This window comes from Natrix helvetica (assembly GCF_964273705.1).
Source record: "Natrix helvetica genome assembly, chromosome: 3".
Classification (NCBI taxonomy): Eukaryota; Metazoa; Chordata; class Lepidosauria; order Squamata; family Natricidae; genus Natrix; species Natrix helvetica.
Window position 1 is genome coordinate 41,003,402 of NC_138549.1, and position 26,325 is coordinate 41,029,726.

Sequence of the window (26,325 nt, forward strand, 5' to 3'; positions counted from 1 at the left end):
CTCAAACTCTGTTTTCATTTGCTGGATATCAAGTTCCTTGTTTCCCCTCTGCACCGCTTCAACCCCCCCCCTCACCTCCGCCACCCCACCCTCCACAAGGTCCAGTCTCTGTGAGTTCTTGTAGATTTGGACTTGGTTCTCTTTAATTTCTTCCTTCATTTCCTTTAATTGTTTCTTGATTTCTTCCTGGCCCTGTATAAGTTGCTGCAGCATTTGTTGCAAATCCATCTCTGTGCTCTTAGGTTGCATCAGGTCTGTGATCTTTGATTGTGTGGCAGGACTGGATGTTGCAGATGTCGGGGCAGAAGTAGCAAAGCCAGGTTTTCCAGGGGGTGGTCTTTTATGAGACATAGTTTATAAGATAAAGAGATCAGTCAGTATGGAGAATGGACAGCTGGAGAAGCAGAGCAGCCAGATGAGTCCAGGAGGCAGAAGAACCAGGCAGAGGAGAATTTCTCTAGTCAGTCTGGCAATAGAGAAAAAATTTTCCCCCAGAGAGTTCAAAGAATAACAATCCACAGGAGATTCTTCTGGGTGGCACGGAGACAAAGACCGGAAGCCTGAGTTTTAAAGGTGGAGTCAGGTTTCAGAGTTCATGAAGACAACGGAAGTGTGCCATCTTGCCCTGCCAGCTTTGGGCTCAGAGGCATAACAAAGTTTTAAAAAGTTCCCAAAGTTCTCAGATCATCCATAAATTATGGAGCTAAATTCAGTGAAAAATCACTTTTGCAGGGGTGAGGCATCATTGGTTGGCTCTCCCCCCTCCTCCTTCCCCTGGGGCTGAGAGCAGAATTGTTTCAAGCCGCTTGTCCAAGGGGGGGGGGGAATCCCCCTCCCTCCAGCCGCGCCTCCAAGGAAATCCGAAAGTTAAAGTTATAGAGTGCTGAAAAGTCCTTTAAGTCCAAAAAGGGAATGAAGGGGGGAAGCGCCTCACCACACCGCCGCTGCTTCCTTCTATTGTTTCATTGTCCGATCAGCCTGTTGCGAAGACGCGAAGCGCCCTCCGAAACTGCTCACCGATGCCTAGAGCGAAGCGGGGGGCCCCCCACCAGCTGCCGCCGATGCCAGGATCCCCCGTGAAGCCGCTCCTTCGGCAGGACGCCTCTCCGGGGTGTCCTGTGCCCCCCAAGAAGTGGGGAAGCCCACCGGGGAGCCGGAGCGGGCAAGGGACTTGCCCGTCGCCGTCAGCCGCTGGAACCGGAAGTCTCAAAGTGCTGATTCTGACCATCCTATCTGAGCATCACCTCTCCCCATTTATATCAGCCTGTTCCATGAGATCTTCCAGAGAAAGCATGATGTGGGACTTACATTTGGTGGCTTTCAGAAAATGTGCCTTCTCTGCCATGGCACTTGTCTTTTGGAACATCCTTTCTCCTGAAATTAAATTAGCTCCATCCATTTGATATTATCAAGCCTGGGACTCGCAGGGAACAGGATGCATGGTTAGATGACTCCATTGCTGAACTGGCTATTTTTATTCTCTCTTAGCCTAGGGTTTGCATCTCTGTTTTTATACTATCTACTATTAATGTTATTATTTTTTGAATATTTATTTTACATTTGCAGTTGTTACAAGTGGTTTAATCCATTTGCTGTGCATCAACCAGGGTTACTTTTGATGATATGAATGACTATATAAATTTGATTAATAAATGTGTGTGTGCGTATGTGTGTGTCTGTAGTAGTTACCAACAATGTGGCACTTTTTCATATAAGATTAAAATGTTGACGGGTATGAAAAATTACATGACAACAATGTAGTTGAGGCAGACTAAGTGATTCATCATAGCTCAGGAACAGTGCTGAGCTAGCTTTGAATTCTATTGTTCTGAGGTTTTGTAACCAGTTTAAACACTGGATGGATATAGCATTTGTCATCTCTGATGAATACTTCCTTTTATTTCTTCCACTAGAGCAGAGCAGTCCTAATCTTATTGGGTGTGCCTCTTTGCTAACACAATGGAGCACTACTGATAGGATGGCATGCTCAACCTGGATGCCTCAGATAGGCTTGATGGAATTGGGGCACCAGCATTCCATTGTCCAAACTTATTTTTCATTCAAATCCTTTTTAATTCAGTTTTTGTAGCGAAACTTCACTTTGGCAACTTAAAGCATAATTCCTTGCTTCTGCATTCAGCAAAATGGAGACAGAGCATTGTAGTCACTGGTAATATACAGGACTCTGGATGCCATAAGGACTTTTTGTCAGATCTTTTCTTCTCCCTTAACTACATAGGACTAATGTATAGTTCACCGATGTTTATCAATATAAATAGTTCCTTTTTTCAGGCAGCAATATTTAGCAAAAAAAGAAAGTAGATGGCTAAGTACATGATATCTGAAAGCATACACATCTGAGAAACAGAACAATATTTTCAGCCTGCTTAATGAAATACCTACTCACATAAATCAGGCACAAATTATGGAAAAAAAAACCTTTTCCGATAGAAGATAGCAGGATTGCTATATTTCAGTCCACTTAACCGGTAACAATCTCTGAAGAATACAAAGTTATTAAATGAGATTTGTGAGATCAAAATTGCTATAATATTTCTTACAATCATTACAAGTAACTGTTTTTAAAATTCAAAACATGCTGGGAATTGTGGCTTTTAACATTATAAAGTATTTTTAATACCACAGCAATGAAACATAATATATGCTTTGCATATGCAGGATTGACTTACCATTCGAGAAAATGTGGTTCTTGATTAAAATATCATATTTGTATGGCAACCTTTAGCTTCACCTCCTGAGCTTCCCAACTTTTATCTATTAAATGGGCTACTAGCATAAGTGTTTACAAGTATAATAAAGACTGCTATCCTTACGAAGGCCATTTAAATAGCAGCCTAAGCAGGGAAGTTCTTTGCTTCTAGCATAAAAAGTCTTCGTATAGTCCAATATATTTATATGGAAGCTTACACAAGAAATATATCCATCCTTTCCATTTCCAGACAATGCCTTGTGCTAGTGTTTTTGGGGTGGTAAATACAATTTGCTATTGTAGGCTGGCCCCCAGAGTGGGGTGAGAATGGAGATTTTGCAATATCCTTTCCACAGGAGTGTGGAGGGAATGGGAATTTTGCAGTATCCTTCCCCTGCCCTGCACAGCAAGCCACGCCCACAAAACCAGTAGTAAAATTTTTTAAATTTTACCACTGCCTGGGATGCTGCAACTATCAGAAATACAAACACTTGAATTTTGATAATGTGATTAGGGATATTGTGATGGTTGCAAGTGCATAGCTTTTTTCAGCATTATCCTAACTTCAAATAGTTACTAAACTAATGCTTGTAATTGGAGGGTTATCTATTAGAACACAGAGAAATTGGGACTGAATTGTGCCCAGTTCAATTAATTGAGGATAAGCATGTTGTATAACCTCAATATTTATCTCCTGTCAAATCCCAAAATTTCTCACAGCTGCATTGCAGGAATACTGAATTTTGTTCCACCATTGCTAATGGAACAGCATTTTTTTCACTTTGAGTATCTTTTTTGGGGGGGAAAACCAGTTACACCACTCTATAGAACTGCCACACACACAATAATATATTACAGAGGAATGAGACTTAATAGAGAATTGCTTCTTTGCAGAAATTCCTAATTCAATAATTGGCAACGACCAATGATGAACTGCTGGTTAAAGCAGTTGAAAAGTATGAAAACCTGTCATACCTATTCAAAACAATTCAAAAGTTTTGACCAGTCAATGCATATTATGTCTCTTCCAGAACAACTCACAATTCACCTCTCTCTCTCTCTTTCTCCCTCTCCACTGTGTTGTGAGTTGTTCTGGAAGAGACAAATGTATATATGAATGTTTTATACCCACATATGAATTTTTGAAGCATATTGTGTCTCTTCCAGATCAACTCCCAACAAATCTTCTTAAATTAGTTTGGATCGAGAATAAGCAGCTGGCAAAAGTTGAGATTTGAAGAACGTCCTTTAAAAATCACCAGACATTTATTTGGACGCTAATCACAACTGAAAATAGAAACACATTAAAAGTAAGAATTTTCTGGGTGTTTTACCACGTTAAGGAATTATAAGGAGGTTCCTCGAGTCCCGATGGAGGGTACAATACAGAAGAACATGAGCTTCATTTCCAATACAGACACGTTTATCAAAAGGCGAACCAGAAAAGAGTACAATCTTTTTGAAGATCGATTTCCCCCCGTTTCTTGCCATCGAAGTAAATGTCTAAATTCTTGCCCCGGGAGCAAAGTCTACAACCACCTCTCGACAATTAACTCTAGGAGCACCCTTTCCCTCCAGCTTTAAAAAAATCCCAAACGCGCCACACCCCATGGAGCTCTCGCCCGCGGGTTTCCTATTACGGGGACATGACTCAACGCTTGTGTCTTGCCCGCTAGACATCGCGGGGAGGGGGAGGTTAACAGACATTCCCTCCGCCCTTTTGATTGGCGGCCGATATTTAGCTACTTCCCGGGATTGGTTGGTCTGTTCCCGGAGGGCAGCCCCCACAGTTTAGGGGTAACGCAGTTCACTCTTGTTTTCGCCCAGTCCCTAACTTTGGGGTTGTTGTGTTGCAGCTCTTACGTAAGAATCGACGCTCCTTCTGCGAGGGCAGGGCCCGAAGCGGAGAACGAAGAGAGAGGAAGGCGCTTTCCTGGCGCTCTGGGCGCCTCTAAAAGTTTACATCAAGACTTGGAGAGAAGCAGCTGCTCAAAGGCCCTCGGACCCACCATGGGGAGACTCGCCCTTAGCCTCTCCTTAGCGCTTCTGCTGCTGGCGGCCCTTTGCAGAGGTAAGGCCGATCCCCAAAAAGTTGTTCGGTCCGATTTCCCTCCCACACCTTCGGTCCCCACCCGCGCAGCTGGGTGTGGTCGCTCGGGTATTTTCTTCAGCCCGGCGGGATCCCTTGATGGATGCCGCTTTGGTTCCAGCAGCCCCGCTGGAAGCTTTATGCTGCAATGCTCATAAAGGGTGGGGAAGGTCATTTGTAAAAGCTTTAAAAATTTAGCTTTCGCCCTTTAAAAATAAAATAAAATAAAATAGGGCTGCCACTTTTCCACCCCGGCCAAGTTAGGGACATATTTTGAGAAATTAGTCCCAGATGACTGAGAGACATTTATGGCTCATTGGACTGAAATTGCGCATTTTCCTTGAGGATTTTGTAATTCATAGGACTGTAACAGATTTAAGACCTGGCTTCCAGATAAATCAATGGGTTTGCAACGTTGGTTTAAATAGCATATTATGAGCAGTTCATACAAGGTCACATTTATACTCAAATACTTGGCTTAGGAACTTGAAGTCGTTGCCCAGCAAAATCCACTCCTCTTTCAATTTTGTATTTGGTATTACACAGTAGCCATAGTTCGTGTTGTGTGAACCTCATTAATTATAGATTAGCCTTTAAGCTTTGGGGTCAAAGTAGCCTCTGAGTCAAATAGTACTTGTGAAGGCAAAAGCATGAGTGTTGCTAGGTCCAACTGCTGTCTATGACATTTGCGCTTGTAGATTTTTAGAGGGACCAGAAAAAAGAGTAAAGCCAAAGGAAATCTTGGAAAATCTGCAGAGTAAAATGTTATATTGTGCAGTCTTATATTAAATGTTTGTACTATTGCATTTCAAGAAAGTCTCTGCTGAATTCTGTGGATTAAAAAGTACTTTTCTAGTGTTGAGATTTTAGTCTGCCTGTTGCTGCAAAATGACATGAATTTTTACAGAAATGTAAAGACGGATCACTTTGATGTGGCATATATTTTAATGAACTTCTCAGTGTCCCTAAAGTAGTATTCTGAATGTGCATGTATATGTGATTCAGAGTGGGATAGTGAGTATTAGGCTTGGGAGGAAGTAATCACAGAATTTAACACAGAATTGTAGCGTTGTGTTAACATAGATAACACAAATGACTTGATAATAATTTCATTGTGTTATTATTGTTCTAGTATTTTGTTTGTTGAAGTTATTTTGCTCTCCTTCATTAAAAGAATGTCTTAGAAAGCTAAAGTATTGAGCTTTAGATATTGGCATTTTTGGGGTCAGACTTGTCTCTTTCTATATGCTCAGGATTTCTATTACTGCTATAGACTTAATACTTGTATTGAAAAATGGTAGACAGGAATTGAGGATAATATGGTTGAATGACATTGTAACTTTTAATACGGACTGATTATGAGGGCTAGCCATAAACCTTAAGTTGGTCTCATGACAACTTAACTTTCCATCATCATGGAAATCATAACTATGATTTGGAAGTTTATGACTGGGAGTCATAATGCAAGAAGAAGAAATAAAATGCAGCTTCTACAGAATTTTGGAATTATCCCGTCAGCTGCTCAAAACAAAGTTTTTCTAACCCAAAATTGCCTTTGCTTTTTGGGGAAAATGCATTAATGCAATTGAATGCAGCTGTTTTATTTTGCCTTTAATAAAAATGAGGTATTTTTAGATGTCAAAATATTTTCAGTTTACATTAATTGGAAAGTATTTTTAAAAAGTTAAAAAATAAACATTTAATAGATATTGATGAGTAATAATTTGGAGGGGACTAATAATTTGGAGGAAATTATATAAAAATGTAAAAAAAAAACCAATTAGTTTTACCTTCAGAGCACAGAATAGTAATTACAGTACAAACCACATAGATTTCTCATATTATATTTTAAAACAGACTAAGAAACTCAATAATGTTATCCCTCCGTAGCATTTTAAGAGAATGGGGGTATGATTCGTCTTTTGAATATTTTTGTGCTAGCACATGCAGCATTGACTCCATAGAGTTTGATATTTTGATATTGAGATATTAATAACATTCATTGTGCTTTTTCCTTCAAACTGTTTGCAGTTAATGCTGGTCTGTGATCATAGTGAAAAATGATTAATACAAACTGTTTGCAGTTACTGATCATTTCCAAATTATCCACTATACAATTTAAATAGGAAAACAAGTCATTAGGGAAGCTTTCAGGTTAGTAATTTATATGAAGCCTGACCTTAGAACAATTGGTTGGTCAGTTTTAAACCCCACATCATACTTTTAAATTTCTGCAGTAAACCTTTCTAATACAAAAGTAAATGATGTTATAGGTCAGCAAATGACGAAAACAAGAATTATTTGTAAATAATATTTTTCTACTTAAAATAGACTTGTCATTTGAAAAGCCCCTAAAATATTCATGCTGATTATAAAAATTCCTTCCCTCTTTAGTCACATGTTGCCTTAAAAGGGTGTGGACAAGTTTATCTCTTCATTGAAGCCATTTCCCAATTAGTTCTGCATAGTTCTGTCCAGCTGATATTGTTGATCTGACTCTATAAATTAAGCTTTGTTTTTTCAATATTTTGAGAGTTTGGTTGTAACTGCTTTACAATTAAATATATTTAATTAAATTTTCAAATCTTTAGCTGGTTTTGTTGTATTCGGGTAGGCAAGATCTCACCTGCCATCTTCAGGCTTGGGCTTAAAATTCGATCGGAGCTGCCGTCTTTCTGTAAATCTTGGTGGGAGGGGATGGGGTGCTGGCTTTGTTTCAGTAAGTGGAATGATTGGTTGTGTGGTTGTATCATGATTGGTACATTGGTGCTGATTGGTGCTGGCTGTGTGTGCATTGTTGTTTTGTATTGTAATGGCCTGGGTGGTGGATGGTGTTCGTTTGTTGACTAGGGCTGGTTTCCAGATGTTTGGTAGGCGGGAGGTATCATCACGTTTATTCATGTTGTGGGGGTGTTTCTCTATTTTGATGACTTCCATAATTATTTTCTTGTTGAGGTGTTCTGTTTTGGAGATTAACCTGGCTCCTTCAAAGTTGATTTCATGTCCTGTAGCTTTAAGGTGCTGGAAAAGGGAGGAAGTTTTTTTTCTTTTTTTCCTACTGCGTTCTTGTGTTCTGTGATACGTGCATTTATTCTCCTGTTTGTTTGTCCTATATATGTTGCCGGGCAGATTTTGCATGATATTTCATAGACTCCTTGGTTTTCTAGCTGGATTTTGTCTTTGGGGTTTCTTAAGATGTTGGCTATTTTTTGGTCAGTGGTGAAGGCTGTCTTGATATTGTGCTTGTGGAGAATTTTGCTGATTTTATCTGTGGTGCCTTTGATGTAAGGGAGGAGGGCGATGCCATTGTCCTGTTCTGTGTCTTGGTTTTTTGGGGGAGTCTCCTTTTGGATTAGGTTGGTGATTGTTTTTCTTTGGAATCCGTTGGAGATTAATACATTTGTGAGTTTGTGTAATTCAATTTTCAGGTGGTCTTTGTCGGCTAGGCGTTTGGTTCTGGAGATGAGGGTCTTGGCTACAGAGTTGATCTGTGCAGGGTGGTGATGGGATTGTGCATTTAAGTAGCGGTTGGTGTGTGTTTTTTTCTGGTAGATGGTGTGTCCTAGGGAGCCATTGGGTTTTTTGTAGATTAGGACATCCAGAAAGGGAAGTTGGTTGTTTGCTTCTATTTCCATGGTGAATTGTATTTTGGGGTGTAGGCTGTTGAGATGTGTGAGGAAGTTGTCCAGTTTTTCTTTCCCGTGTGGCCAAATCACGAAAGTGTCATCATATCTGAGCCAGAGTTTGGGTTTGTGTTCAGATTTGTCTAAGGCGTTGGTTTCAAAATGTTCCATGTCTAAGTTTGCAATGACAGGTGAGAGGGGTGATCCCATGGGTGCTCCTTCTATCTAACCCCCCTAGATATCTCCTTCTATCTAACCCCCCTAAACACATCCTGGACCTGACATCTCCTTCTATCTAACTCCCCTAAACACATCCTGGACCTGACCAACCATTGCCTAACCAACACATACTTCATCCATAATGGACAAAGATAGAAGGAGCACCCATGGGATCACCCCTATCACCTGTCATTGCAAACTTATACATGGAACATTTTGAAACCAACGCCTTAGACAAATCTGAACACAAACCCAAACTCTGGCTTAGATATGTTGATGACACTTTCGTGATTTGGCCACACGGGAAAGAAAAACTGGACAACTTCCTCACACATCTCAACAGCCTACACCCCAAAATACAATTCACCATGGAAATTAAATTCAGCATATATTCCAAGAAAAAAGCCTTAAAAGTTATTATTCCATAGTGAACAGGGCAATATAACATTTAATAGTTGTAAGCTCAGCAGGCAAATATTCTGTGTTTGCTTTTAAGAATCTAATTATAGGACAAGAAAACTGATGCAAAAGGCCAGCTTCAGTCAGAAGATAAGCTCTTAAACAGTTTGTCTGGTTTATGTTTGCTTTACGTACTTATTCTTAAGACTGCAATCAACCTGGTTTCGAAGAAATATATTTCCACCCCCTGCTTAATGCAGGATCATGTGCTTTTGGGTGGAGGAAGAAAGAAGCAATTGGAGAAGACTGTATTATTATATTTTAAGCAGCGAGGCAACAACAATGCACTGTTGCTTGGAATAAAGTTTAAGCTGAAAACAAACTTCAGGGCGCTGCTACCCACAATGGGGCAGTGTATTATATACTTCACGGTAATCCATTATAAAGCAATTCTTAAGCAATTCTTCATGTACTTTATTTTCTTTGCCTTTCTGCTTCTTCCCCCCTTAAATTGACTCTTGTAACAATCCTGTAATAAATTTGTTTCCCCTTTCAGCAGGCAAAAAAGTATTGGATTCAAAAGCAAAGGTAGCTTGTTCCCAATGTTGCCTAAGGCAAATTTTTGTATGCTTTGTGAACAATGTGAACAAAAAACACATTTTTCTTTGTCTATAGACTTCTATGTTGAATGTTTGGTTATCATGACCATACATGAATCCCAATTTTGATGACAGAGATATAAAGATAAATTTAGGGCAGCTTTCATGAAGTTGAAAAACTTGATTTGAGTATGACCGTAATCAGAATTGCTCTGTCTGAGGCAAAAATGCTGATGTATTTTTGTACCCATTCCTTGATAGTCACCATCTGTATAAGAAGCTAAAAGTAGAATAAAAGCAGAATAGCAGCTTCCTGTTTTTATTTCTCAGCACCTGGTATGGAAAGGCATTCCCTTGCATCTGGAGGTTATATAACCATACTTTTCTAATAATCTTCACAAATATGGAAACTAGTAAATAAAAGTGCCTCACGTTTCTTGAAATAAAAGGCAAGATATAAATGAAATCCATTTCAATATTGTTAATGCAAAAGCAGAAGAGAGAGCATCAGAGTCCTTTTTAATAGTAGCTTAAATAGTGGCTTGTAGAGATAGTTTTTGATTTATGACCATTTAACAACAGTGTGAAGTTATAACAGCCTCAGAAAAAATGCCTTATGATCTGCTTCTAAGTTATGATGATCAAACCACACTTGCAGTCATAGATCACAATTTGGTTCTTGATAACCTGGATCACATTTGTGATGTTTGCAGCATCTTGCAATCATGTGATCACAACTTCTGACCTTCCCAGATAGCTCCCAATAAGGAGAGTCAATTCTGGAACCTAGATTCACTTAACAATCACATGATTCACTTAATCATTTGACCATGTGATTCATTTGACCATGGTAAAAATGATAATAAAATTGTGTTGAGTCATATAATGACTTGCTTTATGACCACACCAACTTCTGATGAAAAGACCAGTCCCAATTGGGACATAAGATGAAGACTACCTGTATTCATTTGCAGTGTTGATTTGCAGTGTAGGTCTTACAGAGAACTTAGTGGTCTTCAGATTATTCACCGACATTACTAAACATAATACTATTTAAATATAGTTTTTTTATTGGATTGGAATATGGGAAAATAGATATAATAATAACTGGCAGCCTTATGATCAAATATAATAAATGAAATGAACTGGAGTGGTATCATCCTTTCTAATAAGGATGTACCCAGAACTGAGTGCTCCTAGGGTCCAGTGAGCCTAATCCCTCTGGTTTGAAATTCATGAGGATACCTGAGATGGCAGGAATATTATTTTTATTTTTCCATAATAATCTGGTTTTTTTCATCTAGGAGCTGCATTGTGTTTTCCATGGTCAAAATAGCATAGTAGATAATATCAAAAGCAACTTCAAGTCCAAAAAGACATATTTACTACAGATCCTCCTGCCCATTTCTTGTTAAGAGTTAAGAGTTTTTCTTGTTAAGAGTTTTTCTATTCAGAGGACTACAATTTCAATTGTTACATTCTAAGGATCTTGGAGAAGAAAAAAATGGAAAAACATTGATGATCACTTCAGACAATCACTTATACCTCTATCAAGATTGTGTATTTAGGCAGTCCTCAGTTTCAGGGACCATTGCTGAAAGTTACAACCATGCTGAAAAAAATGTTATGATCAGTGCTTGCACTTAGGACCTTTGCAGCATCCTTCAATCACATAATAATCATTACATTCAGTATGTGTTGTATTGTTCTGTGCCATGACCTATTGGTTTTCTCTCCACTTGCGTAGCAGAGATTTTGGAGAGGAAGGGATTACAAGAGAGTAAGCAGTGGAGAATAAACATCAAAGAAATGCTGTGGCATCAGCAAAACTGATTGCAGTTTGCAAACAATCAATATATTTCCATTGTGTTCCTGCTTACTCTCTTCCAATCCTTTCCTCACCAATCTTTCCACTCTGTGAGGAGTGGGGGGGATGAAGTAGGAGAAATTGCCTAAAGAAATCACTTCTTCTTTCTCCCTTCACTTAATGGCAGAGGTGCCAGTTATAATTTGGTTGCTAAACAAGGACTACCTGTAAAATTTATTGCCATTACCTAAGAAAGTGGGTTAAAGCAGAAGTGAATATAGTATTGCACTACCATTTCACACTTGATTATTCACTGGGTGGGGAGGGGGGATTTCAAAACAATCTGTAAAACTGCCTGTCAGTTTTATGAATAGCAATTATCTGAAGATTCATTTTCAAAAGAAAATTAATTGAGCCAAAAAATGGCTAAGAGTTTGTTTGTCCGTTTTTTTCCATGACATCCTTAGTGATGAATCTCCCATTTTTCAGTCAGTTTGAGGAGCAAAGGCAGTCTTTGTTGTTGTTGTTGTTGTTGCTTTGTTGTTTTCTATAACAGACTGCTCTGGAGGATTATGCACTAGTTGAACTTTTGGAAAAGTGGAAGATAAGAGTCCAACACTTTTAAAATAGTTTAAGTTGATGAACAGATTGTCTTGAAAATCAGTTCTTGTTTTGATACAGCCATTCTTTGTTTGGCAACTACCTATGGTGGTAACAGTGCTATAAAATTCATTTTCCAACTCACACTCACATTTACATCTGACAAAAAAAACCTTTAGGGTGAAACTGATCAAGGTCTATTCAGTTAGCGCTCAAAACAACTCATTAAGGCAGGGGTGTCCAAACTTGGCAACTTTAAGACTTGTGGACTTCAACTCCCAGAATTCTGGCTGGGGAATTCTGGGAGTTGAAGTCCACAAGTCTTAAAGTTGCCAAGTTTGGACACCCCTGCATTAAGGTCACAGAGTTGAGCTTGTCAGCTTTCAGTTAGTAGTTTTTAGGAGAGTGCTGTTCAGTGGAAAAAAGCAGCTAAAAGATAGCTTGTTTAGGCAATCTTTCCACTTTGTGAGAAGGGGGAAAACCAGATCAGGCAGAGGACAAGAGAGCTTTACCTGAATAAAAGGTCAGCAACCAGTGATCTTTCAGTGCCTTTACCTCTTGCTCTCCCTGTTTTAATCACCGGTGTTTGTTATTTTATTATTTATATCCTGCCTTTATTATTTTAACAAATAACTCAAGATTGTAAACTTATGTACCGGTAATACTGCTTCCTCCTCCTATTTTCCCCACAGACAGAATGGTCACCCAGTTGACTTTCAGGACTAAGAAAGGATTAGAACTCACTGTGTCACAGTCTATAGTTGTGATAGTGAACCTATGGCACATGTGCCAGATGTGCCACACAGCGCCCTCTCCGTGGGCACGCATGCCATCGCCCCAGCTCAGCCAGCTGGTCGTCTGGGTTCTGAGCCGCGCATGTGTGCCGGGCTTCCGAGGCACGCATTCACGCTGGTCAGCTGGTCACCGGATTTCCGGCACTTTGGCACATGTGTGCACTGTCCGGTTTGGGCACTCTGTGCCTAAACGTTTTGCCATCACTGCTCTATAGCCTTGTGCCTTAATCAAGGAGCTTGGTTGCTAATCAAGGAGAGGGCGTGTATGATTTTTTTTCTTAATGCTATGTTTGAGGCTTAAAGAATGTTAAACCTTGTTTCAAGTAAATGTAGTTGAAAGGAATTATTCTATCTTTGAATCCAAGAGAATTAATTTGCTTTAATGCATACGTGAAAGGATAGTACCTTTGTGGATAATATTTTCATAATCAGTGTTTCTTAACGTCTTGAATAATCCAATGGGTTTTTTGTTCCCTTCCTCCAAATCTGTGTTACAAAATGGATTGCAGGATTAAAAAATAAATCATCCCACATAGTTCATGTCCCTTGCTGGAATTAATAAAGCTAAATTTCAACATAAACAGAAAACATTAACTTTGAGAAATTGGAGTTAATAACAGAAATTGTAATTAATAATAACAAAATATCCATTAGTGCTTAAATGGAAATTTTTTAAAAGAGCACTAAGAATGAACCTCATGTGGATTAAGGCCATATCTATTTCATGATAATTGAAATAGCAGCTCCGACCACGCTTTAAACTCAAAACTCAGCCTGAAGATGGCGAGTGAGACCTCACCGAAACGTTGCCAAGACAATCTCAATCTTACATGGGAAAAGACCCGAACTCACTCACTCACTCACTCACTCTCTCTCCCTCCCTCCCTCCCTCCCTCCCTCCCTCCCTCCCTCCCTCCCTCCCTCCCTCTCTCTCTCTCTCTCTCTCTCTCTCTCTCTCCTGTTGTAGGGGTCATAGCTAACTTTGTAGGTTGTCTGAGTCCCAGGTTTGGTTGAAGTTTGTTGGGTGATGCAATGTCACCAGGTAATTCTGCCATGTGGTGAGCTTTGCTGCTACATGAGTTAATTTTATTATGTCCTGGAGGGGCGTGTCTTAATCACATTAACCTGGAACTGGAGGTCTTTTGTCTTGTAGATAGTTGGACCAGTCTTTCTTAATGGGCACCAAATATCAGCTGAGTGCAGGGCTCTGCATTTCTGTCTCTCTTAGGATTTTTATTTCTCTTCCGCCTTTTTAATATTTCTCAAAATATTTCATTCTTCTGGGAGAGGAGTGGGTGCTAAATTTCTTCAAGAGGTAGGCAAGGTTTGGAAAGAGAAGGTTCTAAGTATTGTGGAATGTTTTTTAATGCAGTTAGGGTATTGTAACAGAAGTTGTATTAGCTAGAGGTTATATATAACACTAGCTCAGACTCCAGTGCAAATTTAATAACATTGTGAAACAAAAAAAAACAGATCTTTCTGAAAGAATGAAGTTCCATCCAAAATAGGTTTTGCATCAAGTTCCAAATCCAATTTTCTATTTAACCACAACATTTATTCTCTCTAGATTTAATTCAGCTTCTCTTATCTTATCTAGCAAAATGCATAAGAGAAATGGTAAAAACTTGTGAAACGTCACAAACCAGCAATTTAGATATAGTTTTTAGATATAGTTCATAATATAATTTAGATATATTTCAGAGAAACTTGGTGGCTTCATTCTTTTCTTTCTGTTCTCAAAAAATTTATGACCAAACTGCAAAGTGTCAGCCTCCATACAAATTTACAGTAGAAATCTGTTCATTGTCTGACGTCTCCTTTATTTTCCACTTTTAGTGCCCTTCAGTCCATGAAAATACTGGTCTCTCTCCTTGGAAGTCTTAGATATATTTGTTTTTATCATTTATAGAAAACAAAGATTTGATCAATGGTTTTCAAGATTGACTTAAAGAAGGTTTTTTTCAGGATAACCTGTTCATATCTGTGCCTTTCTTTTTTTCTTTGGTTGATCCTCCTGTTTGATGCACTCTAGCAACACTGCAGTGAAGAGTTGAGTCATCCTAACTTCACTTGCTGCAGACCTAATTAAAAATGCTGCTTGGCAGGCTATATAAACATCTTGCCAGGATTTCTTTGCCTCATTGGATGAATGATGCCTATACATTTCTGCTTAGTATGAAATGACTGATGATGTTGCAACTTGTTATTCTGCATCAAACATTGCATGCTGTAAATTCTGTTGAACCTTTCTGAATCAGCCATGAATCACTAAAAAACTTTTTTTTATAAGATACAGAAACCTGTAGGGACTCAAAGTAATTTTAATGGACTGAGTAGGGCAAGGCTAATGCAAATTATCTGCTACTCTTCTTCAAAGTCAAGGGACATGGTGCTTTCCTGTGCCCCAAGCTTCTTGGTACCTTCTTTTCCCCACTGCTTCTCCTAGGTCCATGATGGCGAACTTTTGGCACGTGTGCCACAGATGGCACATGGAGCCGTCTCTGCAGACACACAAGCTATCACCCAGCTCAGCTCCACCACGCATGTGTGCATACCTCCTGGCGGCCAGCTGATTTTCGGATTTCTGCCATGTGTGCAAGAGATGTGCATACATGCATGGGGGAAGAGTTGCATGCACATGTGCGGGAGGTGTACCCCATTTTTTGTTTCAGGAGGCTTCAGGGAGTGCCCCTTGCAGACCATTTTTGGTCTCAGGAGGCTTTAGGGAGCATTGCATTAGGGGTGTGGGCACGTGCACGCATGCCGTCGCGTACGCGTGTGCAATTTTGACAAACGAGAAAAAGGTTAGCCATCACTGCCCTAGGTTGTTGTTGCTACCATCAGCATCAGCCTTAATTTTTCCTGCTATCGAGTCCCAAACATTTCTGCCTAAAACAACTGCATTATTTGTTTCATTGCATATCCAATCTAAATGGTCATTATCAGTTTGGGCACAAGCCATCCCAAAATAGCTATTCTGGATGCAGAACAATTCATGCACGATCATTTTGCCCATCCTTACTGATAAGATACAAGGTGCTACCTTTCCAATACAGTTAAGAATGGGAAATGCCAACTGCATTATGCTACATTCACACTCAGGTGGTTGATTTTTCTGTGGTGTGGGCTGATTTCCATAATCAAATAATAAAGATATAAAGTTAAAGTCCAGTCATGTCCAGTCGTGTTTGACTAGATGCTCAGGTCTGTTTCTTAGCTGAGAGAGCCAAAGTTGTCTGAAGACATTTTTGTGGTCATGTGGCCAGCATGACTAGACAACAAGGTGCATGGAATGCTGTTACCTTCCATCCAAATTGGTACCTATTTAATCTACTTTCATTTGCATGCTTTCAAACTGCTAGGCTTTCCAGCTGACAAGTATCTTTAAGTGCTGAGTCATCGTGCCCCTCCCAAACATAAAAAAGGCTTTGAAAGAATTAGTTGAAGAAGGCATCTACTTTAAATTTCTGTTTCCTTCTTCCCTGATTGGTTTGTAAACCAAAGTTGGTGAAGTATTTTGACTGAACAGTTTTGATCCTGTATAACATATTTTATGCTGGAATTTATGTACATCTACTTTTTAGCTTGATTGATGAGTGAAAATCGGATGCTGAGTATCTGGCAAAAATTAAACACTAAAATATATTGTTCCATTTTGACTTTATGTGTGGTGAACCCATTGTCCAAATGGTCTCTACACTGATATTTATCAAAGGATTGAAGGTCTAAATTATTTAATAAGATGTGTGAACAGGTTGCTATTTTTTGTTGCTGAAGATAATTCTATCCATGGAGATTTCCTTCCCCTCCGTTCAAAATTCTCTTCAACCCAGCAGCTGTAGAACATAAATTCCCAATCTTTTTCCTACCTATGAGCACATTTAGAATTTTGAGAAAATATTACGGTACTCTCACATAGTGATGGCAAGGGTTAGTTTGACCATTAACAAAATAGTAATTTATCGATAAATGAAATTTTTTTGGGGGTGTGATCACGCAACATTTTATTTTCTAAGATTGACTCTATGTGGCACCTAGCATCATTACTGAAATACAAGTTATGCATGAGGTTGGTGATTTTGCTTCACTAGTATCCTGTTCATCGTTTTTAATTAAAAGAATCTAAAATAATAAAACAAAGGCAGTTAGGCAGCTACCAGGGAATCTCTGTGGCACACCCAGCCATTGTGTACATAATCTAGTCTACACAATTATTGATATCCTGTAATTCGGTGAATACATGCCTATGGTGGTAGTAAAGGTTATTTTCACCAATGGTAGGATCACCGTGGCTCACGTGGTTAGGATGCTGGATTGGAGATTAGGAAACCTGCATTTGAGACTCGCGTGCTTCTGCATAGTGGGGTGGGCTGCTGTCATTCATTCCAGCTGCTTAATGGGGACATGAAAGGAGCTCCCGCGGGTGTCCCCTGGGCAACAGTGATATCGTTGGTTAATCCTTTCAACTCAGAAGTGCCTTAAATGGTACCTTGGACACGAAAGAGACCGGGAACAAACAGTAGGGGGTGTTTCTTAGAATGATTTGGAACAGTTTACCACTGTTATGATACCACAGCCTTGTAACAGAAGGGGGGAAAAACATTTTTCCCAGTAGAATTATTAAAGGAAGATGTTTAAATATAAGAATTAATGTGAAGTCAGAATGTAACATTGACCGTCTATACCAGGGGTGTCCAAACTTGGGAACTTTAAGACTTGTGGACTTCAACTCCCAGAATTCCCCAGCCAGAATTCTGGGAGTTGAAGTCCACAAGTCTTAAAGTTCCCAAGTTTGGACACCCCTGGCCTATACTGTTGATCAAAATATTTCTCTATGTTAACTTTATACTTATTCAAATGATCATGTATTAATCTTTCTTTTTTCCAGTTCTACTCACACAGTTCTTTTTCTTTCCTTTGGTTTTCTTTTAGTTGAGTATATTAGATCTCATTTGGGCACTACTAGTTCTTCTTTTATTTCAATTTATGTGATAAGCAGTGGAAAAATCCTTTGAAAGAAGAACTTAAGAAATAAAATGGTTGGGACATAAGAAAGTGCTTTTTTCTTAAAATATTTTCCACAGAATTAGCAGTCACCTTTGTGAATAAATGCACCAAATGTCTAACACGTATAGATGTACACTGATCATCTGAGTATGTGTTTCATGTTAGGGCCATACTTTTGGCATTGCTGTAGTTTGCTGCTTGTACCCAATATTAGAATCTGTCAATTCATTTGTTTTAAATAAGTGAGTTGATTTTAGCTGGTATGTGTTATGTGAGCCAAATAATTACATTAATTTGATAAACTCTCACTTTTAATACATTGTATGAATAGAGCCAGAAGAACTGTTTTGAAATGTATTTAAGACTTACAAGAAAGAATGGGACATGGAGCGAACAGAAGACATTCTTTATTCACAAGCTTTTAACCATAATTAGATCTGGAAGCTATGGCTGGTACAGCATGCTAGGGCATGGACAATTATTGGCAAGCCATGATATGCCTCTGCTTCATGAATTGTACTGGTTCCTAGTAGGTTTCCAGGTGCAGTGCAAGGTGTTGATTATCACTGATTATCAGCCTTTCATAGCATGGGACCAGGTTATTTGGGGAACTGCTGTTTTTGCCTGACTCACAGTCTGACAGAGTTAGCAGGAGCATAGTCCCATCAATTAAACAACGTTCCTGATGGGACCCTGGAAATGGGCCTTTTCTGTCTTCGTGCTTGCCCTCTGAAATATCTTTTCACCCAAGATTAATATGGCCTTTACCTGTCCTTTTTAAAGAAACCCTTAAAACAGCTCTTTTACCAGACTCTTAGCTAGAATGAATAGTATGCCCCTCCCAGATGTTCAGTTTGTTGCTTTTTTTCTGAACTTTCTTTTGTAATTTAAATATTATGTATTTGTGTTTGTGTCTGTAAACCACTCTAAGCAGTGCAAATTGCAATAGGCTATAAATTATTATTTATGCATAAATAAATGTTGAGTAGACTATGCAAAACAGTAATATTTTTTTTGTTTTTGTGGAATAGGAGATTTATTTGATTTAAAGGATGCACTTGGAACTGAAGGTAAGTAATTATAATCTTACAAGACCTGAAAATGACTTTCTATACCTATTATAGTAATAGTAATATTACATTACAATGTGATGTCACTCAAATCAAATACTGTAGATTTTGCTTGAGTTGTATAATACTACATCATTTTATAGCTTGCTCAGTCTAGGTGCCTAAGATCTTCCTGGTTTGAGCAGTGCATTTTATTCTGCTAGTCAACTTTTAATTTCAAATCAAATTACAAATTAAGCTTTTCTAAATGGTATAGCATGCTAATTTTGCATGCTAATATAACAAACATATATTTTAAATATATACTTGTTACCATACCTATTTTCTTTAAAGAAAGTCAGTTATATATTATATCATCAGGATCATCATTCTAGGTCAGGTGGTCAGGCAGGAAAGAAAACATATGGTAGATTAGATAGGAAGAGTTAAGAACATTTCAAGCAGCTGCCCTGGCTCTTCGTGTAGAGATGCATCGAGAATTCCCTCCATTCCTCCCCCCCCCCCCTCCAGCTAGGATAGGACCTCATTTCAAACTTGATCTACTTTTCCCTTAGTTTTTTTCTGCTCACTAAATATTCACTGAATACTCCGTTTTTGTCCATTCCACTGATGGACAAACAAACAGTCCCAAAGCGTTTTATGTACTTTATGCTTTTCCACTAGACTTTACTTGAATAACAAATATAGAAAAGTATGGTAAACGTGGCATTTGAAATGCTTTTCAACCTTTTTACTAGCAATAAACTGTATTTCATTATGTATGGCACATAAAATAATATGTCTCTGTTTGTATTTTCCCCTTGTGCTATTTGTGCACAGGGAACCATGGAATAACTTAATATATTTCAAACACAAATTTCTAGGAGACATAAAGGAGAGTGGCTTAGAATGCAACAATAAACAACACTCGGAGCTATCGAACTGTCTTTCATGTAGATTTTGGAGATTTTATTTTCAGCAGTGCTTTTTCTCCCCTACATCCCCAGTTTGGATGCAGCTCACTATGCAACCTTATCTTTCTTTTGGTGGCATCCTCTACAAACCAAATTTGCTCTCTTTTGTCCATGTTTTTAGAGACAGTCATCCTGCTGATAGAAATTAGAATCTCAACCACCATCACATATTTTTTTCAACATTCTGTTGAGATTGGGAAGATTTTTTAAAAAATTGAATCTGTGTCTATTTGTAGATTTAGTTATTACAAAATCAGTTTAACATCACTGTTGCAGGGATGAGCCATTTTATGATAATGGGGCATATTTTTGGAGCATCGGTGCTTACAGTAAACAAAATAATGGATGCGATAGTTGGTTTTTTTGCTCTCTTTTTTAAAATATTTTTTTATTTTTAATTTTCAAAACAAACACAACACAAGGAATCTTCCTTCTTTACATACTGTAGAAAGTGTATCAGTCAGTTACAAAAGACTTCCGTGCATCTCTTCCACAGTCATCAACCATAATTCCTGTTAACTCAGGTATTTTAACTCAGATATTTATACATGTTACCATCATCATACCTCCATTTTCATTTGACTATAATTGTTTAAACGTCCTTCATCATAAAATATACCAAGATTTAATACATAACCACATTTCATTTACTATTTCTAAAATCCTCCAATAACACTGAATCCTTATGTCCTATTCTAGCTAAACATCCATAATATTTAGGAACAAAATTTTCTAATCCTCCTTTCTAAATCACTGTTTACAATTTACATCCAGTTTCCTTATGTTGTACCCATACCTGTATATATGTTGTTATCATTATCCCTCCTTTATTTGACTATATCCTGTATCATAACATTTCCCCCCTATTAAACAAGACTTAACTGAATCTAACTTAGTTCTTTTTTATTAACCTTTATATATAATCAAAAAGATTTCTAATCTTCCTTTCATGGGTACCATTTAATATTCATATCCAATTATTACTTATCATAACACTACATATGTATACATTATTATCATTATCAATTATTTATTTAACTATACCTATTGTCACTAAATTTCACTAAGTTTAACTAGTTTTAAATTATGCACTTCCATCTATCAACCTGTATCTTTCCAGTAGCAAAACAGTCTCATGTCTTCTGCCATTTGTGGTATCAGTCCTCTAATCATCTCCTTAATCAAATTCGTATAGACTCCTCTTAGCAACTCATTGCTTATAAAATCTCTCATGTAATTTTGATGCCCTTCTTCAGTTTCCTTAATCAGCTTATCTTTAATTGTCAGTAGTGTTATCAATGATGCTGCTAATAAAATTTCTCTTTAAATCCATAAATTATTTTGTTTTTTCTTCTTCTGTGTCTTGCCATCTGGGGTAGAGTTCCCCTCAATTTAATCCCTCTTCAGTATTCTACTCTTTCCATTTCCAGACACAAACCAATCACCATACTGTAAATATCAGCAGATTTAATTTCTTTATGGTCATTTTCCTCTTCGGTTTTTAGGATTTTAACTTCCACTTTTTCCACTTGATAAACATCTCCAACTTCTTCATCATATTTTACTGTTAAATGCTCTAAGTCTTCCAACTTCTTCTCCGTCCTCTCAAATGTGTTTGATAATTTCTGAATTTCTAAGAATATCTTTTGCAGGCTTAAAGTTTCTTTCTGCTGTTGATGTTGTGCCATTATCTCCAGTTAACAAACACTGCTGCTCTGGATTGGAAGGTTTTTACAAGATTAAGCATAAATTCACAATAAAGTTTTATTTTCACTTTTCTCTGGTTAAAAATATACTTCAAAGGGACATCTGTATGCTTTTCTTCTTATCACTCTCTATAAACAAGCAGTGAGACCTTGGAGTGCCAAGCCAGGATAATCAGTAAGAAAAGTAAAAGTGTTTCGTTTCCAATACACAAACCTCCAGCCTCCGAGTAACAGTGTTACTGTTATAATTTTCTTTGTTTCTTTTTGTTTCTTTTTTATATGGTCCGATTCTTGAATGAGTTAGAAAAACACCCACAGTAATGAAAGAGGAGAATTTTAGTCCATAGGTTACAAAGAATAATAAAAGCAAAAAATAGAAGAAGAAAACTTAATCCATTCATTTTAAAAGGCTTGCATAAACTCCATCCATGAACATAGCATTTAAAAAATAAGATAACCCACTGTCCAAAACCATTCAAAGCTTAATTCCACCGCTTATTTCTTCTGTTCTCTAATTTAAATTAATTTTAAGTTTTTTATAGGCAGTCTCTTTTAAAACAGTAAAAATTCCTCACCATCTGGAAACACTTTCTCTTTCCATATCCTTCTGTTTTGGAGCCGCCCCGGCTTCATCAGCCTTGGCTGGATTTTTTGTCGCCGGCTTGAAGAATTTCTCTTGCATCGATCAGGGACTTTGCGATGTCCTTGAGATCAGCAAGACATATTCTTCCTGTTCACCGTCTCTGTGGGACGGTTTAGGTCCGATTGAATCACCCAGCGGCAAAAGTATTGGCTGCGGTCTCGGAGCATCGAGACCACATGTCAGTATTGTCGCAACGTTGGCTCCTCCTGTTTTTTGTTTGCTTTCTATTCATTAAATGAGAGTACTTTTGAAAGATTATATCGTGTCTTTTAGTGCTTTTTCACTTCAGAGTTATATAAAATCATGCCACCAATTTTCATTTCTGAAGGACTACAAACAAGGATTTAAGGGATAAATGTTTATTCTGTTCTGCTTTAATAGATCATTGTAACCAATTATATTCTACTTTTATATTTTAGCTCCTACTAAACGGCCTACTGCAGTTACCAAAAAACCAGGTAAGTATAGATTTTTGCAGTAAGCATTTTTTTTTTGGAACAGTTTTATTTTGTGAATGTGATTGTATTTGAAAATAAATGGCTATGGTCCAAAAATATACTCCTTTAATTTTGAGGAAAGCTGAAGACCAATAGAAGTAAAATTTAATATTTATAGTTTGCTGTTTCCTAGTCAATGTGTGAGTATTCTCATATGTTCTTATTAGTCCTAGCTACCATATGAGGTTTTTTAAAACTATGGATTTAAAACAGGGAAATTTTTTTTAAAGAAAATCAAATATTTTTATGTTGCTTTATTTAGCAATAGAAGCACATAGCACTTAGACTTATATATTGTCTCATTGTGCTTTATAGCACTCTCTGGGCAGTTTACAACGTGTGCATATTGCCCCCAACAATCTGGGTCCTCATTTTACTGATCTCAGAAGGAAGGAAAACTGAATAAACCTTGAGTCCCATCAGAGTTTGGCTGGATTCTAACCACTGTGCCACAATTTATAAGTTGACTTGTTAATGCTCTTAATAGATACTTGTCTTGAACCATGTTCTTTTCCTATTAATATAAGGAAATTCTTAAAATGATTATGAGAAATATCACTGGAATTCTAGGAAACTTTTGAGTTTTCATCAAATTAATATATTTCTCTAACATTTGTCCCATTTACTTCTTTGTGCAAATGGATTTGTTTGTTTTTCATTGTCTAAATTCTATTATATTTATGTACATTTCCTTTTATGCATGACTAATAGCCTTTCATTTGGTTATTCTACATGGGACATTGATATCTAATAGTTTTTTCTGTCTAGGACTAGATGATGGCTTCAACTTAGAAGATGCTGTATTTGGTAAGCATTAGAAGAAGTTGCTCAAAATATCCTTTGTTAGAATTTACCCTACTTTCCTAAGTAATAGTTTTGTATAGTATACGTATAACTGAGACAACCATATTTAAGAAAAGTGGTCGAGAATGGCTCTTGCCAACCTCTGTATCTTTAAGTCCTCCTGCCCCTTTAAGAGTTGTTGAAACATCTGTTGAAAGTCCACCTCAGGGGGCTTAGGCTGGAACAAAGAAGTTAGTGTCTGTTGTCCGCTGGGGCTGGACGTCGAAGATGCCCGGGCGGAGCCAGCAAAACCCGGTTTCCCCGGTGGTGGTCTTTTAGGTGGCATTGTGATAAACAGAGCTCAGAGATGACAATATCAGTACAGAGAAGAAAGAATTGGGAAGGTGGATAGCCAAGAGGGATCGCGAGGCAGGGAGTCCAGGCAGATAAGGACCATTTCTCAGTTCTAACTCCGGGCAATAAAGCAATAAAATCCTTTGTTCCAAGTCCAGGGTAGAAATGTAACACGAGATTTCTCTGAATGTCACGGAGACAAAGACAAAATGCCAGCAATTTCTGTGGGTGGAGTCAAGCTTCAAAGTACATGAAGACAACGGAAGTGTGCCATCTTGCCCTGCCAGCTCTGGGATCAGAAGACAACAAGCCAAAAAATTTCAAAGCTCAAAGGAAACAGATCATCACCTCATTTTCACAATTGCAGTAGGAGAAATCTGCTCTTTGCTATGAGGGTGATTCCATTCCAAGGCTCCCCCTCCTCCTCCTCCTCTGGGGGCAGAGAGCACAACAGTTTAAAGCCGCTTGTCCAAGGGAGGGGGGAAATCCCCCTCCCTCCAATCACACTTCCCAGGAACAAGTTGAAAGTTTTTCTAAAAGGCTGACAGTCTTTTTGTTTTCCTTCACTCATAAAAGGGAACGGGGGGGGGGGAATCTCCATCTCACCGCATTGCAACTGCGTCCTTCAAATCTTGAGTTTTCTTCCAGCTGCCTCAACGCGAAGACGCCACGGCGCCTCCCCTCTTGCCTCCCGATGCCTAGGGCGATGCGGGGAGCCCCCCCGGCCGCCGCCGACACGGGGTCCCCCACTACGCCGCCCCCTCCAGGACGTCCTGTGCCCCCCCGATCAAAGGGGAGCCCACCAGGAGTGCGCGGGGCGAGCAAAACTTGCCCGTCGCATACCGCAGCCGGAACCGGACCGCCAACCTCTGTATCTTGTGGGGAAATGTCTTCCGCAGTAACCCATGATTACTTCTTGTTTATGCCATGCCCCCTAGAAGGTTTTCTTCTGCCTTTCTGCCTGCCACCTCCAGATTAGACAGTGTAATACATTTGTACTTGTCTTCTTCTATTACTTACATTATAGGAGCATTGCCCTTTTCACTTCGACTGTTCAAAAAACATCAGGAGAACTTAAGATCCAGCATATGGATAATCAGAAATTTACGTCTTTGGAGGCATGTTATCAGATTTCATCCCACCAAGACCCAAATGGCCATCAACAATGTTGGTTTATAATATTCAGAATTCATTAGAAAACTCAGGTGAATATGTGGAGCGGGGGGGAGTTTGGATTCAGAGAGTAAGTGGAAACAAAGAACCATCCAAAAAGAAAAATAAGCTCAAGGAAAAATTCTTTGAAAAATACTCTTTGCCTTGCGCACTTGGAAAACAAAATCAGTTCCCTGATCCATAATTTGGCTAACTTCTGTTTGAATATACAACTTTGGTTTAGATTACGTTCCTTCTTACGTCGGAGAAACTTTTATGTCACAAGATTCAGTGGACTTAATTTTTTTTTCTTTGGATTCTCCATAGCAAGCTGATGCTTCTGAGAAAATTAACTGAACAAAAGCCTCCATCAAACTAGTTTTTCCCAACTACAAACATGGGAAGCGGAGAGCAGATTGTGTTTGCTAGAAAATCTTGAGTGTGGTAGAAAATTGGCCTTCTCACAGGCTTCCAGATATCCATAGAAGGGATTTGTCTGCAACTTGATTGTATACACATTCTAAATCTAACACTGTAAGGGAGCTTATATTATTGAGACACCCAGTGTATTCTTGGTTCATGTGCATTATATATTTTATTGGTTACTGTCCCCACCTTTTATGTATTAGGACTAAGGTGGGAGACTCTCCTCCAAAAGCTGCAGTAACAGCAACATTTTTTTCTAGTTGTTGACCTTGCTCAGTGTCTTTAAAAAGTCCACAGTCTTAAAAAACCCGAAAAGCATCAACTTTCCAGCCTCTGTATAAATGAATGTGCTATATATTAAGGTAATAAAATCTACATGTGTGAGCAGAGAGAGTTTTTATTATCTTTCCATTTATTTGGAGCCATCCATATAGAGTTGATCATTTAAGCATTTTTTCTGGATAACAGGCCAAAGAAAATCCATTGGTTTGTTTTTAAAAGCTGATACACTTCCCTTTTATGTCTTAATAACAAATTACAATTAGATTGGTGAAAAATGAGAAAATGATACAGGCTACAAAATGGACAGTCTTGAATTGAATTCACCCTTAAACCATCTTCACATTTAGAAAATCTGTTTGCTTTTATCTAATTTGGAAACTCACAATTTTTATTTGGTGTTTAATTTTAACAATACATCCTTGTAAATTTGGAATTCTATTTTTATTAGTCACATTAAGTACTTCATCACATTAAAGAGACAAATCTAATGAATGAATAAATGAGTGAACAGGCAGAATTTATCCTTGAACTTTAAGTTTGTGGGGATAAGTTGTTTTTGCTAGATTTACAAGATACATCATTGGAAGTCAGGTTGAAAAGATTCTGAATTAT

General features: G+C 38.3%; 1 protein-coding gene across 2 annotated transcripts in view; it reads left to right on the forward strand.

Moving 5' to 3' along the window:
- Positions 1-4,486: 4,486 nt before the first annotated feature.
- The window catches only part of CD99 (CD99 molecule (Xg blood group)), a 34,632-nt gene continuing 12,793 nt past the window's right edge, over positions 4,487-26,325 (forward strand). The window contains exons 1-4 of one of the 2 annotated variants that reach the window (XM_081947120.1): positions 4,487-4,781; positions 18,879-18,917; positions 22,639-22,677; positions 23,485-23,523. In XM_081947120.1, coding sequence (XP_081803246.1) covers positions 4,721-4,781; positions 18,879-18,917; positions 22,639-22,677; positions 23,485-23,523 — 178 coding nt within the window. In that variant the 5' untranslated portion in view covers positions 4,487-4,720. The remainder of the gene's footprint in view (positions 4,782-18,878; positions 18,918-22,638; positions 22,678-23,484; positions 23,524-26,325) is intronic. The other variant, XM_081947119.1, reaches the window with a different exon arrangement.